This window comes from Delphinapterus leucas, chromosome 9 (assembly GCF_059928025.1).
Source record: "Delphinapterus leucas isolate spDelLeu-1000000601 "Yukka" chromosome 9, BTC_Dleu_Yukka2, whole genome shotgun sequence".
Lineage (NCBI taxonomy): Eukaryota > Metazoa > Chordata > Mammalia > Artiodactyla > Monodontidae > Delphinapterus > Delphinapterus leucas.
This window is the reverse complement of record NC_143137.1, coordinates 58,609,170-58,630,896: the sequence shown is the minus strand read 5'-3', so window position 1 is coordinate 58,630,896 and position 21,727 is coordinate 58,609,170. Positions and strand designations below refer to the sequence as shown.

The following is a 21,727-nucleotide window of genomic DNA, read 5'->3' as shown; positions in this document are numbered from 1 at the left end:
TTTTCTTCAGAGCTGCATTTTTTTTAAATTTTACTTTTTTTTAATTGAAGTACAGTTGATTTATAATGTTGTGTTAGTTTCTGGTATAGAGGAAAGTGATTCAGTTATTCATATAAATATATTCTTTTTCAGATTCTTTTACATTATAGTTTATTGCAAGATATTGAATATAGTTCCCTGTGCTATACAGTAGGACCTCGTTGTTTATATATTTTATATATAGTAGTGTGTATCTGCTAATTCCAAACTCCTAATTTATCCCTCCTTACCTTTCCACTTTAGTAACCGTAAGTTCTTTTTCTATGTCTGTGAGTCCATTTCTGTTTTGTAAATATGTTCATTTGTAGCATTTTTTAAGATTCCACATATAAGTGATATCATGTGGTATTTGTCTTTTTCTGTCTGATTTACTTCACTTAGTATGGTAATCTCTAGGTCCATCCATGTTGCTGCAAATGGCATTATTTCATTCTTTTTCATGGCTGAGTAGTATTCCATTGTGTGTGTGTGTGTGTGTGTGTGTGTGTGTGTGTGTGTGTGTATACACCACATCTTCTTTATCCTGTCGACGGACACCTAGGTTGCTTCCATATCTTGGCTACTGTAAATAGTGCTGCTCTGAACATTGGTGTGCATGTATCTTTTCAAAATAGAGTTTTCTCTGGATATATGCCCACGAGTAGGATTGTTGGATAGTATGTTAACTCTATTTTTAGTTTTTTAAGGAAACTCCACACTGTTCTCCATAGTGGCTGCACCAATTTACATTCCCACCAACAGTGTAGGAAGGTTCCCTTTTCTCCACATCCGCTCCAGCATTTATTATTTGTAGTCTTTTTTTTTTTTTTTTTTTTTTTGCGGTACGCGGGCCTCTCACTGTTGCAGAGCACAGGCTCCGGACGCGCAGGCTCAGCCGCTCCGCGGCATGTGGGATCTTCCCGGACCGGGGCACGAACCCGTGTCCCCTGCATCGGCAGGCAGACTCTCAACCACTGCGCCACCAGGGAAGCCCTGTAGTCTTTTTGATGATGGCCATTCTGACTGGTGTGAAGTGATACCTCAACATAGTTTTGATTTGCATTTCTCTAATAATTAGCGACCCTGAGCATCTTTTCATGTGCCTGCTGGCCATCTGTATGTCTTCTTTGGAGAAATGTCTATTTAGGTCTTCTGTCCATTTTTTGATTTTTTTTTTTTTGATATCGAGCTGTTTGTATATTTTGGAAACTAATCCCTTGTTGGTTGCATCATTTATAAATATTTTCTCCCAGTCTGTAGGTTGTCTTTTTGTTTTGTTTATGGTTTCCTTTGCTGTACAAAAGTTTACAAGTTTGATTAGGTCCCATTTGTTTATTTTTGCTTTTATTTCTTTCATTTTGTGAGAGTGACCTAAGAACACATTGCTACAATTTACGTCAGAGAATATTTTGCCTATGTTCTCTCCTAGGAGTTTTATGGTGTCATGTCTTGTATTTAAGTCTTCAAGTCATTTTGAATTTATTTTTAGAATTGAGAGCTGCTGGTAGTTCCACTGCTCTGATTCATGGCAGGGAGAAAATTCTCCTACACTGCCTCCTTCAGGCCAAACTGCCAAGAGCAGAGGACCATTAACGAAGTCAGCCTGGAACAGTTTGCCTCAGAGAGTTGGTACCACAGGAAAAAAACATTGCAGTTAAAATGCAATAAAAAGCCCGTGGTCCGTGCCATGCATGTCTTAGAAACTCTATATGTCCTCAGATGTATTCCACCCAATGTGTCCCACCCAGAAGATGCATGTACCATCTGAGCATTTATTAAGGCTCAGCTATACACAAGACACTTTAGATGCTTTACATGCATCATTTCATTTAGTTCCCAAATCAGGTAGTTAATCACTACTATCCAAATAAAGAAATTGACACGTGGGTTAAGAAACTGGCCCAAGGTCACACAGTTATTAAGTGGCACAATCAAGATTAAAACCCAACTACTGAATTCCAAAATTCAGATTTCCCCCCCCCCGTGTCACACTGTATTGCTAATGCACAGGAGCAAAACTTTGCAGTTTCTTTGTATGTATCTTTATCACAGAACCAGCCAAAGTTACTTAGAAACAACGCTGCTGCCTAAGCTTTTCTCTGATGGATCATCCTAAGAAGAGGCCTTTCATTGTCCCTCTGACTTCAGCAATCCTGGGAGCTCTGGGGCTCCTGAAGGACTGTAATTATGTCAATGCTTCTGTAAACAATTTATCACTTGAACACTGCTGTGGCGAGAATTATAAACGGCGCTCGAACTCCAAATGTTGCCTCTGTCCCTTCATCCTCTTTTGCCCTGGAAGAAAGGTTTCCTCTTTTTTCTTTCATGCAATTAAAAAAATTCTTTAGCTTTTTGATATTAAAAAATGCAAGGCTATCATTCCTTTTTGCTCAAGTAAATTATTCCATTTGATTGGAGTGTTTTACATGGTAAGAAAAGGGATTATTCATCTTTTGTTTAGATTTTTTTCACATCTAAATCTTCAGAATTGTATATATATATTTTGCCATGGAAGGAGAGTTGAGGTTAATGGTAAAGGCAGTTATCTGCATTAAGCCTCATAAGATGCTCTGAAAATCATATCATATAAATGTTATGTAGTTGTATCATAATTATTATTACTATAAAAGTTATAGGGTTGCAAAAGAATAATTATGGTAATAATAATATTCCATTGGTTTCCCATGCTGCTTCCCCATGGCTCAAGATGTTTCATAATTTGATCCCACCCAGTCCTGCCAACCTTATTCTCTACTCTCTACAACAAATGTTCATCTTCTACTTGTGTCCAACTTGTCTACTCGGTGACAGTGAATGCTCATTGTATGTTATAGCGTTAACCCTTCACTGAGGCTACTCACCTTAAACTCCACCCCTTCCGCTGTGCTACTTTTACTCAAATTATTACCCAACCCCACCCTTCTTCAGTTCACAGCTCAAGTCCACCTGCCTGACCACTGGTCCACAGTGACCCCTCTCTTCCCTCAACACTGACAGCACTTACTATGACCACCAACTGAGCTCTCACTGACTTATCACAGTCTTATGTGTGTTTGTGCATTTGTCAAGATCCCTATAGGAAATAAACTGCTTACTCAATAGGGGTGATTGAAGAGAATTTCACCAAGGAATATTTATAGAAATGTAGATAGCAAGGAATGATGAAGCACCTGGGACAGAGGCAACAAGAGGAAGCCTTGACTACCCTAGGTCTGAAGGAAAAAAGTGGAGAACGGTAGCTTAGGAGAAGGGCTCATAACAGGAGCTGTGGCCTTGAGGAAGGAATTCAGCCACCATCAAGAGAAGGCTCAGCAGGGAAGGAGCCTGGAAGTGTCCCCATCTCTGTCTCCTTCTGCTCTTCAGTCTCCGGCTGGTTTTCCCACTGAACCCACCAAGAAGCCAGGGGAAAGGAGTTCGGCTCATGCAGCCCATGAAAGTCGTCCTGCCAGGACCCTGAACAGGGGAGAGAGAGAGTTTGCGTTTTGAAAGGCAGCTATGTGTTTTTGTCTTTCTTCCTGAATTAAATTGATTATAATCTCCATTTGTTCCCGCCTCTTCTCAATTAAACAGGTTCAGATTCCCTGAAATCTGATATGGGGCAGCGAATAAACGTCTTCCCTTGTGACTCTGGGCAATGTCTGGGCTCCTGGACCTTAGGAAGACCCCTGGTACCTAACTTCTACTTCAAAATCACCTTAAACGCCCCACGATGATAGTTCTGTTTTGTCAATTCTTCTGTGCTTGATTAAGCACTAAGAACGAATCCACTGGTGTCTTTAATTTAAAAAGCACAAGGTAGCATCATTATTACATTTCCTTGGCTGGATTAGCATATATTTGCATAGTTGTTATACAATATCATTGAGGCATACCTCTATCTGAGAAAACCAATTATTAAAGAAGAAATTTCAGCACACCTAATCTACTTAGTGTCACTAAAATTTAAAAGAAAGAAAAAGGAAAAAATAAGAAAAGAAAAAATAATCAACTGCCTCTTGAAGGATGTTTTTGCATATTTCATGCATTGATTCTCATCAGTGACAAGTGTGACCAAACATAGGAAGAAGGCAATTTATCAATGAAATATAAATTCTGAAAATCATTTCTAATCAACCATTTTATGGCAGGCTGACAGAAAAATAGCTCAGTTAGATAGCATCTAGTTTTAAAAACCCACTGTATACCTTTTTTTTAACATCTTTTTTGGAGTATGACTGCTTTACAATGTTGTGTTAGTTTCTGCTGTAAAACAAAGTGAATCAGCTATACATATACATATATCCCCATATCCCCTCCCTCTTGTGTCTCCCTACCACCCTCCCTAACCCACCCCTCTAGGTGGTCACAAAGCACCAAACTGATCTCCCTGTGCTATGCAGCTGCTTCCCACTAGCTATCTATTTTACATTTCATAGTGTATATATGTCCATGCCACTCTTTCACTTCGTCCCAGCTTACCCTTCTTCCTCCCTGTGTCCTCAAGTCCATTCTCTATGTCTGTGTCTTTATTCCTGTCTTGCCCCTAGGTTCTTCAGAACCATTTTTTTTTTTTTTTAGATTCCATACATATGTGTTAGCATATGGTATTTGTTTTTCTCTTTCTGACTTACTTCACTCTGTATGACAGACTCTAGGGTCCATCCACCTCACTACAAATAACTCAATTTCGTTTCTTTTTATGGCTGAGTAATATTCCATTGTATATATGTGCCACATCTTCTTTATCCATTCCTCTGTTGATGGACACTTAGGTTGCCTCCATGTCCTGGCTATTGTAAATAGAGCTGCAATGAACATTTTGGTACATGACTCTTTTTGAATTATGGTTTTCTCAGGGTATATGCCCAGTAGTGGGATTGCTGGGTCATATGGTAGTTCTATTTGTAGTTTTTTAAGGAACCTCCATACTGTTCTCCATAGTAGCTGTATAAATTTACATTCCCACCAACAGTGCAAGAGGGTTCCCTTCTCTCCACACCCTATCCAGCATTTATTGTTTCTAGATTTTTTTGATGATGGTCATTCTGACTGGTGTGAGGTGATACCTCATTGTAGTTTTGATTTGCATTTCTCTAATGATTAGTGATGTTGAGCATCCTTTCATGTGTTTGTTGGCAATCTATATATCTTCTTTGGAGAAATGTCTATTTAGCTCTTCTGCCCATTTTTGGGTTGGGTTGTTTGTGTTTTTGATATTGAGCTGCATGAGCTGCTTGTAAATTTTGGAGATTAATCCTTTGTCAGTTGCTTCATTTGCAAATATTTTCTCCCATTCTGAAGGTTGTCTTTTCATCTTGTTTATGGTTTCCTTTGCTGTGCAAAAGCTTTTACGTTTCATTAGGTCCCATTTGTTTATTTTTGTTTTTATTTCCATTTCTCTAGGAGGTGGGTCAAAAAGGATCTTGCTGTAACTTATGTCAAAGAGCGTTCTTCCTGTGTTTTCCACTGTATACCTTTTATTCTTACTACATAGTAAAAAACAAACAAGCGAACAAAAACTTTGAGCTACTGCAAGTGAATCTTGCAGTGAATTGGTACCAACACTCCCCTCTTCCTTCCACATTTTGCACAGAACCACACACATATTAGTACTGAATAAATTCTTGAAAGTGAAAGAATAATTAAATGAAATCCGCCAATCCTCCCTGTTCATTCATTCTGATATGCAGTAACCCTCACTGCTGGGAATCTCATTGCCAATCTATACTCCTCTGGCTACAAAGTTAACCTTCACCTACTCTTCCCTCCATGAAGATGGAAACAGCTGATCAACCCTCTTTATCCACAGGATACATTTTCAAGTGACTCCACAGCCTTCATTAAATAGTAAAAGGAGTGATTGCATCCTTGATAAACCCACTTACAAAAGGGCAAAGTTTCACAAATTAATCAATTTGCCTCTTTGCTAATCCTCCACATCAATGTTATTTCCGTCTCCATCCTCCACCTCAAAAAAGCCCAGGAAGGTCAGGGACCTGGCTTGCCTTGTTCCCCCTTTGATTCCCAGCAGCCAACAAAGCGCCTGGCACATAGAAGAAGCTCAAAAAGTATTTCCCAAAGTGAACAGAAATCTACCACACATCACCTTCAGCTGTAGCTTCACTCTAAGAAAATATTACTCACTGGTAGAAAGTTCTCCTTAAATAATAACGATTATGACAATAACAAAATTAAAACGCTAACTGAATGTCATGCTCTGTTCTGTGTGCTTTAATGTACTAACAATTTAACCCTCTGATGGGGCTCCAGACACACTGTTCCCATAGAAAGCACCTTGGCATAGTGTCTAATTTAAGCTGAAGGAGTTTAAGAAAACAGCAGAAGCAGGAAGATCACTCTGACCATCCCCTCCCCTTCTTCCCTGAAACAAATCATAAAACCCTCCTGTGGGAGGTGCCCTCCCTAAATCTGGAGGAAAGGAGCATCCTTATCTTCTAAGACAAAGGGACACCAAGAGGAATCCTAACGAACAGGTCCCGGTTTCCCCCAGTTTACCACACTGACCTCATCCTCCTTAACCTATCATATTGCTACACAACTGTCCACTCATCATCAAACCTCGCATAAAAATACTCAAGTCTGTTTCTTCAGGGTCTTCATTTCCTTATGAAGGCTCCCATGTCATGTGAAACTTACATTAAGTAAATTTGTATGCTTCCCTCCTGTTAATCTGTCTTTGACCCAGCCAAGGACCCTAAAAGAGTCAGGTTAAACTTTTTCCTCCCCTGCACCTCAAAACAATCATATAAAAGTTTTATGAAGTAGGTACCATTATCATTCCCAAAATGAGGAAATTGAGGCATGCAGCAAGCATGTCATTTTCTCTAGATAATGGGTCAAATAAGGATGAGAGTCAGGATATAAACCCGGATAGACAGGCACCAGAGCCAAAATTCTTAACATCTAACTGTAATGAATCTGTTTATACTCCAAAGGAAGTGACAATGAATTCCTTCCATATATTAGCTATGGTGTCTGTGTTTCAAAGAAAATAAGTGAGTAACTGGATTTTTCAAAAAAGTTTTGAAAGTGTGCCGTTCAAAATTTCAAGAGTTCTTCATAAACAATCAGATGTGTAACAAAAATATAAGGCTCAGCTGATTTTTCCAACATTGATAAGCCACTGCAAATGGTTTGTTACTTTTCTCATCCTTACAATCAGCTTTTTACTGCTGTGTTTTTTATTAGAAGCCGCTGGGTTCAGGATGGAAGGACAAAGTGACAATGTAACACTAGGTGATTAAAAAATAGAACTCAAGTGTGTCTACCTCCTGAAAAGGGAGAAAACTGGACGGGTGGTCTTTCCCTCATATCAAAGATTCTTCTTCCTATGTAATCTACAGTCATTAAGTGACTATTTACAAAAAGTAACAATGGTATCATCGGGATATAATTTCCTCTGTTTCTCCTGCCCATGGTTGCTTGAATGGTGAGAATGAAAAGAAATTAGAAACCCAGGAGGACAGAGATAGTGACAGATGGAAGAGTATGATTCAGTACAATTTATTATTATTAAAATACTCTTGTTCCTATAGCAATAGCCTGTGTTTTATTTGTGTTTACCCTTTACTTTCCTTTGAAAGTATTATTTATTTACAGGCACATTTCCTCATTCTCTTTTTCTTTCCCAATGTTGAATAAAGCAATGGATCATGTAGAGTTCTTCAGTCTAACTGCTGAAAAGTCAGCTAGGAAAACGTCTTATCGGCAAATAACTCACAAAGATGAAAGGAAAGAGAAGAGCTTTATTTAAGTCCTCTAAATGAAAGTTCAAAGATGAGGAGAAATAACTTTAAATCCACAAATAAACCATTCAAAGCAAGTAGTCCTGTATCATATGCTAGATTAACACAGAATGTTTAAGCACAGCAGGCCAACTGAGATATGCTACTTCCCCATGCAAGGAACATCCTCTCCCAGCACCTCTGACTGGCATTCTAGAATGTGTTCTAACACCACTTGCTGTAAGCAAACTGTTTTTTGAAGGATCATATTTTATATGAATTGTTCATACAAATACAGTATTCTATTCCATAATACAGATCTTATTTTAGTATAAAATATTTCTCCCAAAATATCTGAGTAGAACTGATACTTCAGAAAGATTATTGTTTCCACTTATGATTTTTCCTACATGGCACCAGGAATATGCAAATCCCAGTATGCGAAGCAGAGTCTAGGTGTCAGGCTAGTGGAATATTTGACATCATCTCTACTGCAAACTCAAGCATCTAAGGTTAAACAAGATGGAGAACCACAAAAAAACAACAACCACCACAAAAACAACAACAACAACAACCAAAAAAAAAACCCTGCTCATAACTGGCAAATAGATTTGTTTGTGCTTAATTACTTCTGCTGTAACCTCTAAAAGGCAATGCTAAGAGTCAATGAGCTTATCTAAAAGTGATTAGCAAGAACAAAAAGTGAAGCGAAGTTGGCCTCATAAACCATGAGGTCCAGAGGTTAATCATCTACGTTTCTCTTTCTGCAAACTGCTAACAAACCTGATTAACACACTAGTCTTTCCAAGTTTCTCAAACTTTTACCATTTTCAAAGTCTTTCCATGTGCTTTCTGCAGCTGGCCATCGCCAGCAAAGTGCCCCTTATCTTCTAGCTAAAATGCTCTGAAATGTCAGTCTGTTACATAAAAAGACCAAAGTAATCAACCTAAGTCTTTCCCTTCGCACGTTTCCTTGCACACATTTTCCTAAACTTCCTTGTCACACACACATGGGAGCCACTGAGTGTGCAATATTTCCCCCAGGGAGTCTGGGAAAGCACTATGCATGAAATCATCCTAAAATAAAAATAAGTACATGTGCCTGGAAACTTAAAGTGAATCCATTTACATTTACACTCATAGCAGCCGGAGATCTCTCTATTACACACAATCCCTTCACTCTTTATCATCATGCTTCAAAGAAAACCGCACTTCATGTCAGAAACATGACTTTGAAAGGCAAGCATTAAGAATGAATCTGCACCTCTACTCTTGCCTCTGACATTTGACACTGCAGTTCCCTGCTTATATGTCCGGATCCTCTGCTCAATGGTGAGATCCTGGAGGGCAGGAGTCCTCGCTTCGGACTCATCTTTGCATCTCCAGTCTTTGGTTCAATGAGAGTGTTCAAATGTCCATTTTGACTTTCAAGTGGACTGATCTTTGTTTTTCATTTCTAATTTGACTCAAAGATTTCTTTGTTTTGAGTATGCTCGTGCTTTCTTCACTAAAAGTAAGTTGAGGAGCTTAGTATATGGAAAGGAGTTTGCAAAACTAGCCATAGTAATTTCTGCTAAGTGGGAGTGGGTGGAGGACACCAAGATTAAGAGGCCCATCCTAAAGCCTAACATTTTGCCAACTGAACGGTAATGTAAACTTATTACTGATAAGGGAGAGGATGAAATTGGTTGTAAGAAAACCTGGGTCCCATTTCAAATGAGATAACATATGAAAAATCTTATAAAATTATATAAAATTATATAAAATTATAGCAGGCACCAAGTAAGAGCACTATACATATTATTATTGTTATGTCAGGGCCTTCTGGATACGCTCTTGTTTTTGAGACTACCTTAACTTTACCTCTTGTTTATTTCCCCTCACCGTGATACTCTAGGATTAATGACATAGTGTTTGTAAAGTGTTTTTAAATCCCTGAAGTGTTATAATCAACCCAAGTACCATTTTATTTATGCAAACTACTCAGCGAGTCCACTTAAACATCTAGGATTGGGATCTTCTGTCTCATAAGGCTTAATAAATGATTCCCTCTGGCTCTAAAAGCAAGTACTTTTTCAATGACAATGGGAGGGAAAGCAAAGGAATTACTCTGTGACATCTGCTGTGCAACGTTCTTCGAATGGCACATCTTGATAAATGCATGAGAGTCCTTGGAGAGTTACTGCACACAGTGAAGAGAGAGTGGTAAAAATCCCAGTATCTCTGAAAAGGAAGGCAACACATGTTAAAGTCAGAAAAGCCTCAGAGTTTATGTCAATAGAAATCAATAGTGATGTGTTTAGTCCCTACTTTATACATAATGGCAGCTTTCCACGGTCTCTGATGGGGAGGCAAAATTAAACATGAATAATGAAGCTGAGGCAGGTTAAGTAACTTTTTAAAGCTAAGATAGCTAATAAGTAGCAGAATAAGATTGCACCTAAGCCATTAGCCTCTAGGCCCAGTGAGCTTTGTAATCTGTGCCCAACATCTCTCCCGTGCTGGGGACAGCCTGTGACAGCTAAAACCAAGAACATGAGGCTAGGTGGAAGGGCTGGTTCACAAAGGCAGCAAAGTCCACATGCAGCATGAGGACTCAGCTTTGCCAATGGCTTTCTGCATGACTCATCACAAAGTTGTTGATACTCTGTTACCTGCCTATTACAGACTTCAGGTTATTTAAAAGTGAATGAAATAATCTATATAATTAATTAATCTATATAATTATTAATATTAATTAATCTATATAAATAATAATAGAGCAATTTTTTAAAGTGAGTGACATAATCTACACAAACAATTTAAACTTCTGATAAAAATGCTATATGAACAATCCTAAATATTCTTCTTCTTATTATTAAATTCATCTAAATTGATGGGAAGAAAGTAAAACTGTCACCTTTATATAACTGTTCAACTTGCCCTTAGATGGAGAAACTCCCAAGATGCTCCTAAGCACTACCTACTTATTTATTTATTTATTTATTTATTTATTTATTCTCACACCTGCATTTTATAACCCTTTGTCTTGCTGTATTTGTGTAGCATCCTCAAATTCTTAAAAGCATTCTCAAAACCCATTTTTTGAATTAGAATTTCCTGCACTCCCATTGCACTATGGAAGTACTTTAGAGCAAAACCCACAGGAAGTGAATTGATGCTTTACCTCCAAGTCATCATCAGGGATAGCTCTTTTCCACTTTACGTTCCACCTGATATGTTCATAGGCATTGACGACAACTTCGATTGCTTTGGGGCAAGAATGGCAAGCCTGTATCACCTGCAGAGACACCACAGAGTTTCATCTGTTCGATGCACATATATGATTCATCTTTTCCACGCACAGAGACATCAAGACTTCATGGGGCTTCCCTGGTGGCACAGTGGTTGGGAGTCTGCCTGCCAATGCAGGGGACGCGGGTTCGGGCCCTGGTCTGGGAGGATCCCGCGTGCCGCGGAGCGGCTGGGCCCGTGAGCCACGGCTGCTGAGCCTGCGCGTCTGGAGCCTGTGCTCCGCAACAAGAGAGGCCGCGATAGTGAGAGGCCCATGCACCGTGATGAAGAGTGGCCCCCGCTTGCCACAACTGGAGAAAGCCCTCGCGCAGAGACGAGGACCCAACACAGCCATAAATAAATAAATAAATAAAAGCCACAACCAAATTATTAAAAAAAAAAAAAAAAAAGACTTCATGGACCGATAAGCCTCTTTGGAGCCCTGAAATGCTTTTGAGAAGTCTCATGCCTTTAAGTATTCAAACACACTGTCAGCCCCCATTGTGGATGGGAGGATTAATAACATAAGACTAATTTCCTTCATCATCCAGGAGCAAGTGAAAAAGAGGTGCTAACAAAGAGGGTGGGGGCCTGACGAAATGCATCCCCTGCTCGTAAAAGCAATTTTGAGAGAGGCCGGTCCCAAAATACACTTCCAGCTGTCTAGGAAATTCTCCTAGTTCTACAGAAAATTTTATTAGCAAAAAGCTGAATGTTAGTAATCCAAGAACTCAAGCCTACTGGTGACTATGAGGTAAAACAAACTATAGAGTAACATGAAAGTTAACCAAAGCTGTCTTCCCAGTGCAGTGCTTGAAGAGGACTAATGTCACGTACCAAATCACCCTCACTGGTATTTTAGCCTTCATCAGCAATAAAAGATCACATGAAGATTAGTTATTTCATTAGCACACTCTGTTCAACAGTTGACCAACCAAATAAAACTGGAAAGCCGAGTCGAGGTGGCCAGCATTTCCATCAGGAGGCAGAAAGATTTAGCTTTAGGTTTTAGACTAAACTGGATATTTAGCCAACCTTTGATGTTACCATGAAATTTGGACATATCTGATTAATCAATCATGCAGCCTTTATTAAGTGACAATGGAGGAATATATGAGACATATCCCAAAGTAAAACACACTGGTTTCTGGTGAGAGGCTTACTGTAAGAATGAGAAGCAAAAACATGTAAATGAAACAAGAGAAGATCAATGGAGATGTATGGTTGGTTCACATACATAAGTGTTAGATTATAGGGTTTGAAAAAGAGGAATTATAGAAATTCCAAGAGAGAGAGCTGAGTGAGTTGCGCTAACCAGGAATGATTTCTTGGAGGAGATGAGTTCAACTGTAGATCCTAAATGGTAGAAAGGTGCATGCGTGTGTGTGTGTGTGTGTTGTGTGCCTGCCTGCATACACTTACAGGCCTGTCTACATGTGCAGTATCAGCAAATGTAACAGTCGTGTTGAAAGAGAGGTACTTCAAAGGGTAAAACAAAAACACAGCTTCATTATCGCTTTCTCCTGCTCACACAAACCCACTGCCTGGAACCCTTCTCCACTCCTGGCATGATACCTCAGGCAGGACTCACACCTGTTTCTACTTAATTTTTCTTCTTTCTTTTTCTTTTTTTTTTTGCTGTACTCGGGCCTCTCACTGTTGTGGCCTCTCCCATTGCGGAGCACAGGCTCCAGACGCGCAGGCTCAGCGGCCATGGCTCACGGGCCCAGCTGCTCCGCGGCATATGGGATCTTCCCGGACCGGGGCACGAACCCGTGTCCCCTGCATCGGCAGGCAGACTCTCAACCATTGCGCCACCAAGGAAGCCCTCTACTTAATTTTTAATAATAAAAAGTACTCCAGTCACTCTAGATAGGAGAAAAATGTCATTTCAGCAATAAAAATGTCCATTTTAGTTGAATAATTGAAACTCCAAATTTTATTTAAAAGTTTCTCCTCTCCCATAGCCTAGGCTTGTTTCAAGCTGCAGTTGGAAAGGAGGTATTTGTGGGTGTGGTATAATAAGAAATACATGTTTGGTCTTTGCCTCTGGTTCTTGACAAAGAGCTCCTTTCCACCATTTCAATTATGCTAATGAAGTGAGTCTTAATGGGGCTCCTAGAGAGCTTCATTAGGTGGACTGGTTACTGGAAAGACCAATCCTTCATTAGAGGATTGGAACTTTTACGCACCTTGTCTCCTACCTCCAGGGAAAGAGTTTGACTGAACTCAAACTCCAACATCCAGGGTGGTCTAGCATTGCATTTTTCAATGTGAGTGGTAAGTACCCAATGTCTTGGGACTTCAGGCAAAACTGAGACAGAAGGATGAGTATTTTAATACCCAGTTGTGTGTATGTGTGTGTGTGTGTACCAAGGTCACCTCAATGAAGGGCCCATGTCAGGAAAGAACTAAAGTTAAGAGCAGGTAAGATGGAGTCAGCTGACAGTACACCTGGAAGGCCAGTCTGAAGAGCTTGGGATTGACTTAATAGGCAATAGGAAGCTATTATGTATTCTTAATAAGAAAGGGTTATATTCAATCAATTCATTCCATTGGGAAACCTTTATTGAGCACTGTGTTTAGCACTGTGACAGTAATTCTGAGTTTATGCCCTGCTTCTGTCTTCAAGGAATTTACAACCCAGTTGAAGATAAAAGACATAGGTATTTCAGAGTTCAGAGCAATATAATTCAGTAAATAATAAGAGGCTAACTTAAAGATCATCAGTGTCCCTTGAGTACCATGAGCAAAAGCACAAAGGGAAAAACAAGGATATCAAGGGCAGGGAGCCCTGAGGAGGCTGAATGGGAGTGCACCAAACGGCTTCTCAGCTAGCTTCACCATTAGTCACGAGAACTGAAGCTGCGAGAAAGAATAAGTAGGGTTTAATGACTAATCAGATATAGGGAGTAAAGACTGCAACTCTGAAGCCTAAGATCAAGTACAAATAGGGGTACCACCGATGGAAGTGAGGAAATAGGAAGGGCATACTAATTTGAGGATGGTCAGATAATGAGCAGGAGGATATTTCCTATGTTATGTCCTAATGTCAGTTAAAAATGTGCATGATGGATGCTCTAATGAGAAGGTCAAGATGGAGAGGGAGATCTGTGCATCATCAAGGAATGTGCTGGTTAGGTCAATCATACGCTAAATGGATATAAACAGAAAAGGTAGAGAGCCATGGTCTGAAGCTTGATGCATCCTAATAGGCAGGAGAGAGGATGAAGGAAAAAAAGTACAGCTACCATTTTTTGAGGACTTATCATGTGCCAGGGCCTATGTTAAATCTTTGCATGTTTAGCTTGCTAAATCTTCAGACAACCTATGAGGTTAGTCCTATAATTATCTCCACTTTACAGATTTAAAATCAAAGGGTGAGAGAATTTAAACAAGGGTATTTAGCTAGTAAATGACAGAGATAGGATTCAAACTCAGGTCTGTGTGACTCCAAAAGTCAAAAACATGTTGAATAAAAATGGTGAGGGGCTTTCCTGGTGGCGCAGTGGTTAAGAAGCCACCTGCCAATGCAGGGGACACGGGTTCGAGCCCTGGTCCGGGAAGATCCCACATGCCGCGGAGCAACTAAGCCCATGCGCTACAACTACTGAGCCTGTGCTCTAGAGCCCACCAGCCACAACTACTGAAGCCCATGTGCCTAGCGCCCATGCTCCGCAACAAGAGAAGCCACCACAATGAGAAGCCCGCGCACCACAACAAAGAGTAGCCCCCGCTCGCCACAGCTAGAGAAAGCCCGCTCACAGCAACGAAGACCCAACACAGCCAAAAATAAATAAATAAATAAAATAAAATTTTAAAAAATGGTGAGAGTGGGCATCCTTCTCTTGTTCCTGATCTTATAGGAAATGCTTTCAGCTTTTTACTGTTGAGTATGATATTAGCTGTGGGCTTGCTGTATATGGCCTTTATTATGTTGTGGTATGTTCCCACTATGCCCTATTTCTGGAGAGTTTTTACCATAAATGGATGTTGAATTTTATCAAAGGGTTTTCCTGCATCTATTGAGATGATCATATGGCCTGGCCTCAGGAGGCATGGCCTCACCTGAGGACTGTGTCAGCCCCAACAAATAGAGCAACCAGAAGGGGCTCTACCGAATAGAGGTTTGAGTCAATGGTGTACTAGAAAATGTTCAACAACAGGCATTTTGTAAAACAAACAAACAAAAAAAGACTGTATGTATATATGTTTATAAGTTTATTATAAGTTTTGCTAATATAAAGAATGTGAAGCCCTCAATTTACAAATAATAAAATACCCAATATAATTTATTTCCTATTCCATATAGCCAGTTGGTACTCTAAGAATGCTATCACTGATTTTTATATCAATTTTGTATAGATATGAGTTGTACTCATAGCCAACCTGTGTCTGCAATTGAAGCGTGCATGTGGTTCCTATGTTTACATTGGTTGACATTTTTATTACATTAAGGAGTAACTGTTTCACAAATGTGAAACAATGAAGACATATATTGGAAGCTCACTCACTCATCAATGACATAAGCCACTTCTATGTGGAAGCGCTTAATAGTTTTTTGAATATTGGAAGCATATTTCTCAATTTTTTGTACTATTCACAATGTAATAGCTACAGACACCACACACTACAAATTTTTAAGTTTAATCTACATTCGTAACATTCTCTCCATCAATTTCTGAAGTCTAGACATCGACAAAGCAATAAGTTACGGTCTGATTGGTAGCATTTGCTGATTTCTGTGGTGTAAACAGTTGCATCATGGCCTATTTGAGGTCCCTGAATGTATGGTGGGGAAGATATGTATAGTAACATCATTATATAGTGTTTCCACCATATAGATCCAATATAGGCAAATAATATCAGGAGCATAGATATGTAGAGTAAAATAATTGGCAGGTAGTGTGTTTTGAATATTTATTACCTTTGCTTTTAGTATACTTTGTTGTAGGTTTTTTTTTTTTTTTGTGGTACTTGGGCCTCTCACTGTTGTGGCCTCTCCCGTTGCGGAGCACAGGCTCCGGACACACAGGCTCAGCGGCCATGGCTCATGGGCCCAGCCGCTCCACGGCATGTGGGATCTTCCCAGACCAGGGCACGAACCCATGTCCCCTGCATCGGCAGGCGGACTCTCAACCACTGCACCACCAGGGAAGCCCCATGTTGTAGGTTTATATGACTTAATTTTTAAAAATCGTTGCATTTAACAATCAGCTCACAAAATTCCTGATAATTTAACAATCAGCTCTCGTGAGCTACGGTGAGCCAAACTCTAGCACACAACTCTTTTTAATTGTCCCCGAATTTTAAAAGTGCAGTCATAAGCCATTGCAGACTAAATGTGTATATGGAAGCTCCAAACCAGTGAAGGCATCAGAACCATCCTGCCCAGTGGCTAGGCCCAAATGGGCACAACATAAATACTTGTTTAATGAGACGATCCATTCACATACATAGTCTGGGTACAGTGCACAAAGCTGACCTGCTGACAATGGCTTTTTCAGCCAGGTCTACTTAAATAAAGAGTAATCCCTAAGGGGATGAACAGGTGGGCTGGAGTTAGACATCCATTGCTGTGGGACCTCTGAAGAGTTAGAGTCAGCATTTCTGAGTATATGGAAAGTATAACTAGAAGGATTTCTCCATGGGTACAAGATGGTCAAGGTGGGCAGGTAATTTTTCTAGAACCTTGGTCTTGGGAAATTGAGGCAAATGGGGCTGCTCTTTTCTCTGCAGTTGGGATGAGGATGGCAGATATGTAGCTCTATGCAAAAGAGACAGACAAAACCTGAGGCTGACTAATTGCTTTGAACACTAGTTTATAAACTACCATAAGAGCATCATAGACTGTTAGAGTTGCAAAGGACCCTAGGAATTATCTAATCCCCCTAACTTGGAGATGAGGAAATTGAAACCCAAAGAGGCACACAGTAAGAAAAAGCATGGTTTTAGGTCTTCATCTGAGTTTAGTGCTCTTTCAAATATATTCTGATGATCTTATTTTAATCCTTAAGTAAGGACCAGTGAAATGAATGGTTTAAAGACACAGATCCTATTGTACAGGTATTTAGAACAAGAAACACTCTTTACGAAGATATACAGATTGCCAACAAACACATGAAAGAATGCTCAACATCATTAATCATTAGAGAAATGCAAATCAAAACTACATTGAGATATCATCTCACACTGGTCAGAATGGCCATCGTCAAAAAATCTAGAAACAGGGGCTTCCCTGGTGGTGCAGTGGTTGAGAGTCCGCCTGCTGATGCAGGGGACGCAGGTTCGTGCCCCGGTCTGGGAGGATCCCACGTGCCGCAGAGCGGCTGGGCCCGTGAGCCATGGCCGCTGAGCCTGCGCGTCCGGAGCCTGTGCTCCACAACGGGAGAGGCCACAACAGTGAGAGGCCCATGTACCAAAAAAAAAAAAAAAAAAATCTAGAAACAATAAATGCTGGAGAGGGTGTGGAGAAAAGGGAACACTCTTGCACTGTTGGTGGGAATGTAAATTGACACAGCCACTGTGGAGAACAGTATGGAGGTTCCTTAGAAAACTACAAATAGAACTACCATATGACCCAGCAATCCCACTACTGGGCGTATACCCTGAGAAAACCATAATTCAAAAAGAGTCATGTACCAAAATGTTCATTGCAGCACTATTTACAATAGCCAGGACATGGAAGCAACCTAACTGTCCATCAACAGATGAATGGATAAAGAAGATGTGGTACATATATACAATGAAATATTACTCAGCCATAAAAAGAAACGAAATTGAGTTATTTGTAGTGAGGTGGATGGACCTAGAGTCTGTCATACAGAGTGAAGTAAGTCAGAAAGAGAAAAACAAATACCGTATGCTAACACACATATATATGGAATCTAAGAAGAAAAAAAAAAAAGGTCATGAAGAACCTAGGGGTAAGACAGGAATAAAGACTCAGACCTACTAGAGCATGGACTTGAGGATATGGGGAGGGGGAAGGGTAAGCTGTGACAAAGTGAGAGAGTAGCATGGACATATATACACTACCAAACGTAAAATAGATAGCTAGTGGGAAGTAGCCACATAGCACAGGGAGATCAGCTAGGTGGTTTGTGACCACCTAGAGGGGTGTGATAGGGAGGGTGGGAGGGAGACGCAAGAGGGAAGAGATATGGGAACATATGTATATGTATAACTGATTCACTTTGTTATAAAGCAGAAACTAACACACCATTGTAAAGCAATTATACTCCAATAAAGATGTTAAAAAAAACCCACTCTTTACTATTATCATTATAGTAATTATAGGCTGGATTTTGTTGAAAGTTCGAAATAATTTCCTTTCTAATGCAAAGATGTTGCTAATTGTATGAAAATAGCATCCATCAGACCTCTATACACATCCTTCTCTAAGGACCTCCAGATATATTCTTTCTAGAAGGATGAGCCATGTTGAAAAGTATGCTGGAAATCAGATGAGTAATCCAAAATGAAGATTTAAATTTAAGAGTTACCAGGACAGAGATGACAGCTGAAATTAATCCAAGGCCTGAATCAAGAATATACTTGTACTGGAATTTTGAAAACAGAGAGCATGGGGAAGTCAGAAGCTTGTAATGAGGCTCTGCACATGGTTTAAGTGTCCACTCAGAAAACTGACCTGTGCTCTGCATTAATTCCCGGGCTACACTCACTCTTCATGGAAACCACACTGGTTATGTTTAGAGACACATTGCCCACTTACCCAATACAGGTAATCTGTCCCTAGGTATTCCTTACCTCCCCCTTCCTGCCAAAACCTTGTACACAGAGGAGGTGTGGCTAAAAGTTACTCTCCTCCTGTAACACATTATTTACTTCTCAACTAGGGTTTCCAGGTTTAGCAAATAATAATAATGTAGGTTACCAGGTAAATTCGAATTTCAGACAGACAACAAATAATTTTTCGTATAAATATGGCCCCAATATTGCATGGGACATATTTATACTAAAAATTACTTATTAGTGATGCATTTCAAATTTAATAGAGCATCCATATTTTGTTTGGCAACCCTATTCCCAGCCCCTATTCAGAAACAGTTCAAACCAAGTTATGTATACAGGAATATAATTCATTCATAGTTCAGGAGCCCAACTTCACACATCTAGTGCTTCAATTTGCACCTGGCACATTCCCATATATCACCTGGAGATAACCTTTCATTAGGATAAAAAAAATTGAGTAGTTCTTAACCTTCAGCCTTTAGATGCACGAAGTCCAAAGCTCCCACTGCCACATTAGGTTTTGCTGACACTGACTAGCAAATTTTCTGCTGACAGAAGACGGTTCTCACAGCAGGAAAGGCTCCTTTTAGCCTGACGCTCCCAGCTCTCTTAACCGACACGCCTAGCTTCCAGAACGAAGACAGCTGATCATGCCTTCTTCAGGCCTCAGCAATTATTTCACCAGGCAACAACAAAAAGAGACCCTTAAGAGAGAGCAAACTCTAAATAATCTCTCTTAAGAGAGAGCAAACTCTAAATAATCACTCTATGATGACTCCCAGGAACCTTGACCATCAAATGAGGAAGGACTGGTGGACCCAGAAGGCAGAAGCTTCTGCTTCTTCTTTGTAAACCTGGGAAACAGAAAAGGCTCAATGACCTTCGCCTTCTGTGCGTCTCTGGGGTCTCTATTCTTCCTTCCTAGAAGAACAATTGGACAAAAGGTAGTGGTGGCAACTGGAGAGACCTTAAGACCCTTCCCCTCATCATCTGACCCCTAAAAACATAAATTAGAAAACAGATTCAAGATAAATCTCCCTGCCACCCTTCCAGTACAAGTGCCACCTGTAAGCCACTTCACCAGAGAAAATCTAAAGCTACCTCTGCCCTTTTATATTGAGATATTTGTGTGCAGAAAGGTACTTAATGATCAAAGAGACTGCTTATACCTTGGGCTTCATATACAGAACTGTTCAACGGCAGAAATCATCTTTACCTCCCCCAGACTTTCACATACCTTTCCCTCCCCTAGAAAAGTGTCTTTCTTGCCCTACAAGAAAACCCAATCTTGGCTCCCTGGGGTGTCACTTCCTTCTGAATTATGCTGAGAGAAAAAAATAATAAAATGTCCTTTTGTACCTTGGAAAGCAATTGCAGACCCTATAATTCTTTTTTTCCCCTTATGTAATTTATACATCAGCTTTCAGTGAAATACACCCTCTACAAATTTGCTTTGTATTTGGAAGACAGCATCTTCAGCTCTGACTTTGTTCCTTGTAAATAAGGAAACTGAATTCCCCATCCACAAGAGAACAAATCACTTTACCTTCTGGATAAATGAGTCAGTCATTTACTTGTGTAAAGATGACTTTCTCATTGGAAAGTTGGGTTGTGAAGTAGCTGTTCTAAGTCACTTTATAGCATCTGCATAGTAAATTGAATAGTTTTTCTTTAGTTTTCCTTTGGAAGGAGGCCAGTTCTGTTATATAGTCTATTGTGTAGCAACAAAAATGTTTAAAGTACCAACCATCCACCAGTAGCCAACTGAATCTTAAATCTCTTTAGCATACAGCCAACCTAGAGGAGCTCAGAGGAGCAAAACAGAACTGAATAAGAAGATGGCAACTTTGGAGAGCGTGTTCCCTGGAACACGTAATTGTACACTATTCTACAGGAGAGTACAGCCACCAAAGTAAGGCTGGTAGGAAAGACTCCTACAATGGACCAAGAGTACATTTTGGGAGGAGGAGGAAAGGAAATGATTTTGTTGAGCACCTACTAGTCTCAGTGATTTACATGTCTTACTCACTCCTCAGACAATCCTGAAAAGTTGATATTTTTCTCTTCATTTTCTCTTGGATCTGAGAGATTAAGGGACTTCAAAATCACACAGCAAGTAAATGGCCAAGCTAGAATTCAGATCCATGGTTACTAAGCCCCCGTTCCTACCCCTCCTCGCTGTTATCTCTCAGACAACTGCCTTTGTGAACAGGACCTGGGACCTTCCTCACATTTGCAAGACTTCTTGCAGGAGAACAGAAAATCCATTTAAAGGCCTATTGCCCCTAGTCTGGCACTTCTTTAAAAGGCACTAACTTCACTTTCAATGCAGTTTTTCATCATAATTGTCCTACAAACCTCAAGAACTTGCATCTCCAGGGGAGGGGTGTTCTGCTGCCCAGAGCCACAGGGAGGCCAGAATAGCTACCAATCCTTTATGTACAGTAAGCTGCAGGGGTTCACGAAGGCAATGTCTCTAGTTCAGTGCTTTTATGCAGTTACATTCCCCAGCTCCACAGATAACATGGTGATAGGATTTCTTTCTAAAAGTAAAGTTTTCAAATGCTTGTGCTCTCCAATCCCAGAAGGAAGTGCTTTCATTCTATTATACCAGAGGTATAGCCAAGTAAGTTTGGCAAGGAAGTGAAAGAAATCTTTAGGAATCAGGCAGAGGGCATGTCTTTGAAGAAGCAATTGTTTGAGGTTGGGAACTTTAAAGATCCTTCCTGATTGGTGAAGACCACGTTGACTCTAAAATTGACGAGGAAGAAACGATGAACACCCTTGGGAACGTCTTCGGAAGGGGAGGCAGGTGTGCTCCTAGCTTGACCACTGCTGCTCTCCAGGTCAGCAGCCCCATGCGGAGCCTTGTAGGAGCCACTTCCCTTCACCTGTGAGCCAGGAGGAAGCAATCCTCCAGGACCAGGCTTACCCTCCACAGTCCAGAGTCACCTGTG

General features: G+C 40.2%; 1 protein-coding gene across 2 annotated transcripts in view; it reads right to left on the bottom strand.

Moving 5' to 3' along the window:
• Positions 1-871: 871 nt before the first annotated feature.
• The window catches only part of ASB4 (ankyrin repeat and SOCS box containing 4), a 103,617-nt gene continuing 82,761 nt past the window's right edge, over positions 872-21,727 (bottom strand). For both annotated transcript variants that reach the window (XM_089917648.1, XM_089917649.1), the window contains 2 exons: positions 10,909-11,022; positions 872-9,965 (listed from right to left, as the gene is read on the bottom strand). In XM_089917648.1, coding sequence (XP_089773774.1) covers positions 9,777-9,965; positions 10,909-11,022 — 303 coding nt within the window. In that variant the 3' untranslated portion in view covers positions 872-9,776. The remainder of the gene's footprint in view (positions 9,966-10,908; positions 11,023-21,727) is intronic.